The 11,400-nt window shown below is 31.5% G+C and overlaps 1 protein-coding gene across 1 annotated transcript; it reads left to right on the forward strand.

Annotated features, from left to right (window-relative positions):
- The first annotated feature begins 402 nt into the window (after window positions 1-402).
- Window positions 403-10,262, forward strand: LOC112517822 (protein ELC-like). Its single transcript, XM_025125194.1, has 3 exons — window positions 403-567; window positions 4,088-4,221; window positions 8,977-10,262. Exons 1-3 carry the CDS (start codon window positions 403-405, stop codon window positions 10,046-10,048), a joined length of 1,371 nt encoding a protein of 456 aa, XP_024980962.1. The 3' UTR covers window positions 10,049-10,262.
- Window positions 10,263-11,400: the final 1,138 nt, after the last annotated feature.

Here is an 11,400-nt window from a genome sequence, read left to right on the forward strand (position 1 = left end):
ATTTTAGGCTGTTTACTTCGAGCTTATTCGCCCAGACAGGGGCTTATTTGCACAGACCAATATCATCACTTGTCCACATTAAGCCTACAAAAAAGACCTGCCTACCCTTGTTAAACCCACGCTCTCTTTTCTCCTTCGACAGGTTTGCTCTTCTCCTCCAAAACCCTTGTAAAAAATGAAAGGATCCGGGAGACAATTTCAGCTCCTCTCTTGGAAGTTGGAAGAATCAATGGCGAAGAGAAGGCTCGCTCTCCTTCCCAACCTCAGAGGCGCACTTTCTTCTCCCTCTTCAATCTCTAGTCCAAAGTTCGTTTCTTCCAACTCAAACAATGGTGGTGTAGAATCTCATGATACCGACGAACAACTCAGAAAACTTCACGTACTGTGCAATCAGCGGTTAAGATGGGGAACTTGAGACGGGGTATGGAATTGATGGATTGCATGAAGAATAATGGTAGGATGAGCGTTAGTAAGTTTGTGTATAATGTTTTGATCGGTGGGATGTGTAAAGAGAAGAGGGTGATGGATGCACGAAAGCTGTTCGATGAAATGCTTGAGAGGGATGTGGTGACACAGAAATGGCCCTCTTGACAATGGAAAAAATGAAATCCCACGGGTTGAATCCCAGTTGCAGCACTTTCAATTTTATGATCAACCAGTATTGTCAATCTGGTAATCTTATTGAAGAAATGGAAAGTTATGGCTTAAATCCAAATTCCAGAAGTTATGGCTCTCTAAACAGCCCATAGTTAATACTCAGTGGTAAATTGGTCATTTATGTTATTCAGACTGTTGATTCAGGTAGAAAAGTAAACAGCAACCCAAATTTATCCAGACAGCCAAATTTATCCAGACAGACAAATTTATCCATACAGGACTTAATAGAAAATTTGGTAAACAGCCCCTAAAGTGATTAAGGGTTCAAATGTTTTCTTACGTTTCTCGTGATAACGTTCTTTCTAACATGACACTTCGTATATGGTGTGTGTGTGTGTGTGTGTGTATATATATATATATATATATATATATAGGGAATATTCAAGGGAAAACTGAGTTGTTTGTGGTAACTGTGAGAACCAATATTAACCACAAATCAATAGATAAATTAGGAAATTTATAAATTTGGTAATTTTAAATTAAAATTTTAATGTAAGGATATTTTTGGTATTTAAAACTCTCCTCTCTTCTCTCTCCGGCCACCATTCTCCGGCCTCCGGCCACCGTCCTCCGGTGATATCACTGTGATACCTAAAAATATTGACTCTGTTAAACAAAAGATACATTGTGATATCTAATCATATATAAGATGCATAGTGATACCACTGTGTTACATCTTCGATCGACCACATAAACGACATCAATGTGATACCCAAGCACATATATGATGCATTGTGATACATTGTAGTATCACTGGAGGACAGTGGCCGGAGAGAGAAGAGAGGAAGGAGGAAAGTTTTAAAATACCAAAAATATCATTGCATTAATATTTTAATTCAAAATTACCAAAATTATAAATTTCCTAATTTATCTATTGATTTGTGGTTAATATTGGTTTTCACAGTTATCATAAACTAATTAGTTCTCATTTGATTTGGCCATATATATATATATATATATATATATATATATATATATATATAATAAAAGCAAGGTTACGCGGAGAATCTATGGTGTTAAAAGCGAGTATTTGAATAATAATTTACATTACCTTCCAATGTCATTGGTCAAAGTGGTCATGTGTCGGTTCCCCAAGTCGCCATTTTTGTCTTTTTAATCTTTTACTTTTTTTTTATAATTTAAATATAATTAATCTGCTTTTTTTTAATTCATTATTAACCATATACTATAATGAATATGCCGACACACAAAAAAAAAAAAATATATATATATATATATATATAGAGAGAGAGAGAGAGAGAGAGGGGGGTGAGTTATCATACAATCATTTACATTTGTACAACCAATACAACTCAATCTCAATCGTCCATTTAATTTGATTAATATGTGATTTCATAGAAGTTTTGATTGTTTCCTAATATAAAGTATTGATCATAATTAATAAACTATATTCATCTTCCATAAATATTCAAATCATAATAAATGAACTCTTATCATGTTCATAAATATCTCAATTTATTGGGTTGCATTGGTTATACAAATGCGATAGGTTGCATTTGAAACGAACTCTCTCTCTCTTTTTCTATATATATATATATATATATATATATATACACACACACACACACACACATATATATATATATATAGATAGAGAGAGTTGAGTTTATGTAAGATCTGTAAGATCATTTTTTTACATTTGAAACTTCACAGCAAAATGTTGTGAAGGTGAAAAAAAAGGAACCTTCACAGCAAAAATATTTTGAAAGTTACTTTCACAACGTTTTGCTGTGAAGTTTCAAGTGTAAAAAATTGATCTTACGAGTCTCTTAAATAAGTTGGCTTTACGTGATCTCAAATCTCTCTCTATATACACATCTCTCTCTCTCTCTCTCTCTATATATATATATATATCACGTGAAAAAATAAAATATTATTAGAATTTATACAAGTTCTTTAAGTGTAATGATGGTTATGCTTTATAACATCATAGAAAATAGGGTTTTTCCCAATGTGTTTTAACGCATGATTTTAAATAATTATTTTATTTAATAATTATTTTCAAAATAAATTTCACGACTTAAATAATCAGACTTGATACTAAATACTTGTATAGTGTAAAGTTAAAACAACAAAGTTAAATATCATGAGAAATATAAGAAATGAAGATTCATATGTGAATAATTAAAAAAATTCATTTGAATATGCATATGTGAATTAATATAAATAATTTCTAACACTTGTTCGTATATGCATTTACATGTAGATTTTTTTAATGATTTATATATGAAAAAACTAGACAGTCGAACCGACTCAGGCAGTTAAAATACATAAGTTTACAGTCATCTTCAAATATCATCATTTTGGTGTGACAATAGATGTGATTATTTATAATTTTTAAAAATTGTAACAAATGCAAATTCATTTATGAATAGAGTGCAACAAATGAATGCATAGGGTACAAGTAATGGTCCAAATTGATGAATGGTGAAAAGAAAAAGGACCAAAATGTAAAGAATGAAAAAGTAGTGAAAAATAATGATGACTTTGAAGAGAAAAAAAAGAAAAGGAAGAAGGGAGAAGTTGTGCTTTCTTTATTAGTTGGGTAAGGAATCATTTTTCAAATATTGCCCCTTTACCAAACTTCTTTACTAACAAGTTACCTCCAAATTATCATACCAAAAGAAACAATACAACTTTACTTTATATATATATATATATATATATATATATATATATATATATTATCATACCAAAGGAAACAACACAACACAACTTTATATATATATATATATATATATAGGGTTGGGTTCACGTGAGACCAAAGGTTTTTCGTGAGATCCTTAAGACCAATTTATGTTCATTGATCAAATTTATGAATTAATGATCTAATGGTTGCAAAGTTGCAAGGCGGCAATTTCGTAATTAGTGAGAAGTCTCGTGGCGTTTATAAATGTTCAGATCTGACGATTGTAAATCTAATCCAAGGGTTGAGAATTGGTCTTACGGGTCTCACGAAAAACCATTGGTCTCACATGATCTCAAGTGTATATATATATATATATATATAGGTCAATTCAAGAAAGAACTGATTAGTTTGTGATAACTGAATCTCAATCACAAATCAATGGATAAACTAGGAAATTAATATTTTTGGTAATTTGACTTAAAATTATAATTAAAGGGCATTTTAGGTATTTTAAATTTTTATCTCTCCTCTTTTTCTCTCTCTCTCTCTCTCTTACCTCTAGCCTCCGAGAAACACTATGTGATACCCAAATACACCAAGATTCACAATGTGATACTCAAAATACATATAATGTGATACTCAAAATGTATACAATGTGATACCTAAAACACCAAGATTCACAATGTGATATCCAAAATGCATACACTGTGATACCCAAAACACCCCAAGTAAACTTTGAGAAATGGTGTGATACCAACTGTGGTACCATTGTGATACCAGGTGTCGGTAATGCTCACAGGTTGGGTGTTTAGTGGTCGATCATCGGAGACGGAGTCTTGGTCAGACAAGATAACTGGAGAAGGTCACCGGAGTGGTGGTGGGTGCCGGAAAAGGACACCGGATTTGGTCCTTGTGTGTGTGTATATACATATATTAAAATAATTAAACTAATTAAAGTAAATTGGAATATTAAACTAATTGAAGTAAATTGAATAATCAACACAATTTTACTATTTTACCCTTTGTTTTTTTAGTAAATAACATTAATTATCTAAAATGATTGACTCATATTGGACCTCACAGTTACCACAAACTATCTAGTTCTCATTTGATTAGGCCCCTATATATATATATATATATATATATATGTATGGTTGGATTCACGTGAGATCAAGGGTTTTTCATGAGACCCGTGAGACTAATTTATGTTCATTTATCAACTTAATAAGCTAATGATCTAATGATCTAAGGTTGTACAGTGACAATTTTGTGATTATTGAGAAGTCTCGTGGCAATTTTATGATTATGAATGTTAGATTATAGATCTAATTCATGGGTTGATAATTGGTCTTACGGGTCTCACGAAAAACCATTGGTCTCACATGATCTCATGTCTATATAAACACCTAGAAGTAACTCACGAATAAAATTTTGTAACATCTTATTAAAATACCATAAAATTATCTTCCACATAAAAATTATCTATTTGTCCTTCATCATTAAATCAAACATTTGAAGTAATCTGTACTAAATAATTAATATTATTTGTTCAATAAGCTTATAAACTTAACACCATATTCTTGGTTAACAATTTTTTACCCATATATATATATATATATATATATATATACATTTATTTATTTCACATGCTTATAAATAAGAATACGGGTAAACTATAAATTTGATCACTATGGTTTGTCAAAAAATAACACTATTTATCCCTGTAATTTTGAATTACTAAACGGTTATCATGGTTTGTAAAAACATTCGAATTTAGTCCTTCAATCTAATGATTGTTAAAGATTTCCTTTAAATAAGGGGCATTTGCGTCCTTTTATTGATATTTTTGTCTTTTACCCGATCAAAGTTTATTTTATTATTTGGTACTTGTGGTTTTTTATTGATTAAATGACAAAAGAAAAGTTGAAAATACTCCCCATTTAATGAATTTTTTTAACAGCTATTAAAGAAATGGATCAAATCCGTATGTTTTTTACAAACCATGTTAAACTGATAATGATAGGCATCTGTTTACATTTTATCGTCTTCTTTTTTCTTCTGGATGTTGGTTTCTGATAAAATTCTTTATCTCCTTTTTCTTTTTTGTTCTTTTTTGACTTTTCATACCGCAACATGAATAGACTAGAATATGGTGTTGTCGTATTTGAAATACTGCAGTTTTCCCATATCACGTTTGTTACAGAAGATCACAGCATTCGTCTTATATACAAGGGCAGATCAAATTTGAACTGAGAAAACGTTGAGAATCGTAGAAATTGGTTTCACATTATTGTTATAGATGTGAAACATACAGTGTTTGTTTCATATATGAAATAGAAATTTGTGTTTTGTATATAAAAGAAAACGTATGTATTTATATATGAAACACACATATGAATAATATTATCAATGCACGAGGCCCGGGATTTTCAGTCTTTCCAAGTATGTTTTCAGCACTGTTATAAATAACATGACGGGGCAATGACGTTTTTCAAGGTGTGACTTATAGCGTCAAATATGTATATACACATATCTGTGTATTTCAGTATGCTGAACTCTGATAATTAATAAATTCAATTTTATAAAACTATAAACAAAAGAAGGATCATGCAGTGATAATTTGATAAAAAAAAATATACAAAGTCTACAAAAATGATATCCAGGAATCATAACAAAAATAATGTTTTACTAATGTTTCCATAAGACTCGGGATCATGTGAGACTAGTTTGTTTTCGTGAGATTCATGAGACCACTTTTTTACACTTGAAATTTCACAGCAAAACATTGTGAAGGTAACTTTCACAGTGTTTTTGGTGTGAAGGTTCGGTTTTTTTTTTTACCTTCACAGCGTTTTACTACTTTTTTTTGTAAGTGTAAAATAGTGGTCTCATGGGTCTTACGAAAACATGTTGGTCTCACGTGAATCCAACTCAGTTCCGTAATCCATATCTAGTATGGTTGGCCTGAAATGTCACAAATGGTATCAGCAGGAACCGGAGTGGTGTGCCAGCGAACACACTGGGTTCCCAAAGGGGTGAATTGTAAGATCCCACATCGGTTGAGTAGGAAACTAAAATTGTTTTATAAAAGACTAGATACATTCTCTATCAGACGTGTTTTAAACCCGTGAGTCAAAATGTGTGAACAGAACGAATAATAACGGATACGGTTGATTTAGAACGTTACAATCAATATTGGTTATTATGGTTATTTATAATTTTTATGACTCCCATTTGATCCTATATCTTATGTGACCATGTACACTGGCACTAAAGATAACATACACTTACACCTTTGTCTAAAAACTATTTTGTATGTTTTTAGTAATACGATAATATATAATTATTGATAAAATAATTAAAATATCATATAAATTGAAATTGGGCTTTTATTCTTAAATATAACGTCTTAACTGGGCTTCCTTGACGGGCTTAATGGTATCAGCCCATTACCATGTGCCGTACAGACGACTGAACGAGCAATCCAATCTTCCTAATAAATTTTTTAAACCAAAAAAGATAGAGACTGTTATTTATTTTTGTTTTATATTGTTTTTTGAAGTAAATAATATTAAAAAAAAACTTGAAGTTTTAGAAAATTTTCTAAAAGGCAAATGACATGAAAAAGTAACGGATTTTAACTTGATTTTTATTTTGGGTAACGTACTTTTAAAACTTCCATTTTGGTACATAGAATGTAAAGTTTTAAACATTTAAGTATCCGGGTAACTAGTTGAAACATAATTTTCCGTCCCTGTTCTGTTTCTACTTTCCTCCCTTTCCTTTCATTTATTTCGTAAAAAAAGTTTCGAGAATACATTGTTAGTTTATGAAACAATTGAATATTTGTGGAACCAGATGTTCATTAGGTTAGATAGACGATTAAGATTGGTTTTTATGGTTTATAAAAATTCGAATATTTTTTTAAAAACAAAAATTCAGTAATTTGTATTTGAAACTCCAGACACACACACTAGTCGTGTATCCGTGCAATATAACAAGATGTAACTTTTATCGTATACAGGGGTGGACCCATATATGTTCGAGCGGGATTCTGCACACGCTCAACTTACTTTCGCAAGTAGGAATTTTTTGAGGTATGAAAGGTGTACCTGTTAAACCTTGAAGATACTTTGGATATTAGAAAATATAAGTAACATCGACAAAAAAAAAAACAAAAAAGTACCTCGATATCAGCCAAAAAACTTAAAAAATCTCTTGAAACAATGGAATTCAGCTAAAAACACATCAGACAACTTTACGGACMTTTGATCCATCGTAAAGATGCATCTGCTCGGTAAAGCATGAATCCACCAGTGATCATATATTAATAACTGAAAATTAATGCAATTCCTTATTAAAAAAAATACGAAATGTTTGAATTATTCCACCTTGTAGTAGGACCCAACATTTATTCTTCATTTAAATATTATTATTGGTTGGTTTTATAATATTCAAATGTGGAATTTTAAAAAGTTATACGTAAATACGTATGCAGAAATAAGCTGTAAAATATATAAATAAACGATAATTAGAGGTTCTTTGTTTAACTCTTAATAGTTCAATTAAGAGGCAACATTTGAATCGTTAAGAAGTGAATCTTGTTTGACAAATTTTTTTTGTCTCTTAATGATTCTAAAATCATCTGAATGATTTTGTATCATGTGTATCCCTTAACCATTCAGCACCATAATTTTACTATAAACAATTATATTTCATTTTTTATAATATTATGAGAGTCTTTTAATCATTCTCGTTACTTAATCGTTCTGTACGAAACCATTCAACAACTGTCAAACAACCCCTTAATGTTATCTAATTTTGTTAATTTTTTTTTACAGATGCTTTATAATAATAATAATACTATCTGTATGTATATGTTTGTACTTATCTTTATTGAGAAAAAAAATTAATATATATATATATATATATATATATATATATTAGATTGGGTGAGAAAATTCAACCATATAATAAAACATGATTTTAATAAAATTGAGGAAAATGACATTAAGATTTTATAATCCCAAATTGGCATATTTTAAATTTGCACATCACAAGTAAACTAAGGGTTGTATTGGAAACTTGCAACCCAACATTTAATTGTGATTTCCAAATTTACCCATGTTTTTTCGCGGTAAGAAGGGGTAAAGAAAATGCTTCGAGCCAATATTCGGAATTTACCCGACAAATAATTTCATTACCTCAGGACTATTACAGTTACGACAGTCATTCACCAAGAGACCTACGCCCGATAAAAACTGTCTATCTGAGACTATCCCTAAATTTGAACCAAAAGTAACAAAAAAAATCGTTAAATAAGTATAGCGTATATCGAACAAAAAATACTAATTTTTTATCGACCCAGAGTCGACTTTTGACGGTTGGCACTGTAATACAGTTTTAGTGTGAATGTCAACAAAAACCAATCAACTACAGGAAAAAACATTGATTTATAACTGTCTAACTGATATAAGATAAGAAAAAAAAGACTGATGTTGAAAAATGTCAAATTTTGGTGTCCAACTCAAAACGGCTAATTAATAAAGTTGGTACTGTTTCGGTATGTCCGAGGAAATTTCCAAGCATATTTTTAACATTAAAGGTACTGTTGACTTTGAAAAGTCTTTTTTCAAGTATTTTTCTAAATTATCGTATATTATAAATAGTCTATTCTTGTTGTATAATGATCGTGACTCTGAGAATTCAGGGATCAAGATTTCAAATCTTTTCAACATGGTATCGCCATCTCTAGTTGATATCATCGATAAAGCGATATTTTGCAACACTGTATATGCATTAGCATATACTGATTCAGATCAAAAATGGCTAATACGGAAACACTTACTTTCTCTTCATCAAGAATTTTCGTCGTTGTATCCTAAAGTCGGTACGTTTATCCACAATGATGGAACCATGGTGCACCTATTGAAAGCCGAGGGTTACCTTAATGTCTCTCACCTGTTGCCTTTGGTTCATGTAACCATTTGGGTCCATGAATATTATCCTCATGTCGCCCCCATGGTTCAGGTGACATCAGACCCAACTATCCCAATTCGTTCGAACCACCCATTTGTAGATCCTTCAGGTGTTACCACCTCGTCATATCTCTACATGTGGGGTCCATCTGGGTACGACTTGTTAGGTCTTGCATATAATTTGGTAAAATTATTTTCATTAGATCATCCATTTCATTTTGTTAGTTCCCCGAGCATATCTCACCCCTCTTACGTGTCCAAAATGGAGGGCATGGATCGACTTTGGTGGATGCTTCACTATGACATGATCGCGTTGAGGGAAAGCATAAACGACGAGGTACAGAATCTTACTACGCTTCAAGCTGAAATGAAGGTGCGTGTCAACATCACGACCGACATGATCATTGGATTGGACCATGAAAAAACTGATCTAAAGCAAATAGTAAAAGAAATGACGGATGAGACTGACGTGCTAATAAGTTGGTTGGCAGTCAATAAGGTAAATTTAAGTGTGGCGATGGGGGGAAAACTCGAGGATGCGTTTGAATGTGTGGATGATGACTCGAAATGGGCGTTGGAATTGTTGGCTGAAGACAAAGCTTTGGAGGATTCGATGTATGCACTCGATAAGGCTCTTGACGATGGGGTTGTGGCCTCCGAAGCTTATTTTAGACAAGTTCGGAGCTTGGCAAGAGACCAGTTCTTAACCAGAGCCAAACTCGTGAAGTTAAAGGGTCCTCAAGTGTTCAAGTTTCTCTATTAATCTATTAGAGATGCAAAAGGCCCGGACGTTTTTAGGACTGAGCCATGGCCTTCCATATCCGTTTTCAGTATGCTAACAAATAGCTCATGTTCTTTTTTTGGGTTGGGATTGAGCTTTTTTATGTATCTATAATCGTTATGTTAGACACATACTTTTCCAAGTAATGTAAAATTCTCGTGGATTTGCATAACCTAACTGTCTGAGCATCTCACTGTATCGATCTCAGAACCATCATGGGCGAGGTAAATCGTGGTGTCACAGGGCAGGGTGGATGGGTCTGTATTTGAACCCAAGGCCTTATTCTGAAAACTCTACCCCTTATCTGTTGATAAAGTTTAACAGATACATGTAAGGTTAAATTAGTTACAAGTTATTACTCTACTTGGTTACTTAGAGTTCAAGAATCGTCTTCACTTTCTACAGGGGTTCGCTTAGTATATTGACCTTTTCTTCGTAACTTAAAGACGGATTTTATAAACAAATATGCCATTTCTAAATTGGTTTTAAATGAAAGCTACTTATTTTAATTAACTGTATAATAATCAATAGAACTCAAATACATTTTTAAAGATACAACGATATGACTCGTGACCCACTTGACACTAAACACAATAGAATGAGAATATAAAATTAAGAGCTTGTTTGTTTACCTCTTAATAGTTACATCAAGAAACAATATCTGAATCGTTAAGAAGTGAATTTTGTTTGGCAAAAGAAAGCCCGTTTTTTAATGGTTCTAAAACCCTCTGAATGATTTTTTATCATGAGCCTACCTTAACCATTCAACGCACTAATTTCGTTGTAAACAATTATATTTCATTTCCCATTATATCATGAGAGTCTCTTAATCATTTTGTATCAAACCATTTAACAACGGACAACACAGCTCCTAAGTGCATTGCGCTAGCATATCAACTGTAACTAGATTTTATATTTTGACGCAAAATCTTAACATTTATGTCATAATTAGCCATAACAATCGGAACAGGTGATAAGTATGTTTGACTTGTTTAATTTTTAATTAAAAAAAAATATAGAAACCGATACTAATCTATACTATATTATAAAGCATTTGACAAAAACTCTTAAAAACCATTTTTTATGCACGGAGTACTGTATATTGATGCATATTACTTAAAATTCAAGATTACTAGTAAATTATGCATTAGTACAACTTATTAACGCTCCATGTTAGTATTCATGTAACTAACTATGGATAAAAATAATCTAATAGAGGATAAACATCTCATTTTAAAATATAAAAAATCTAAAATATAATTAGGATAATTATCGAGTTCTAACAACATAATTAACTATTATCTTTATAAAAAAATTATATTACTAAACCAAAT

This window comes from Cynara cardunculus, assembly GCF_001531365.2.
Source record: "Cynara cardunculus var. scolymus isolate 2C chromosome LG 9, CcrdV1, whole genome shotgun sequence".
Taxonomy (NCBI): domain Eukaryota; kingdom Viridiplantae; phylum Streptophyta; class Magnoliopsida; order Asterales; family Asteraceae; genus Cynara; species Cynara cardunculus.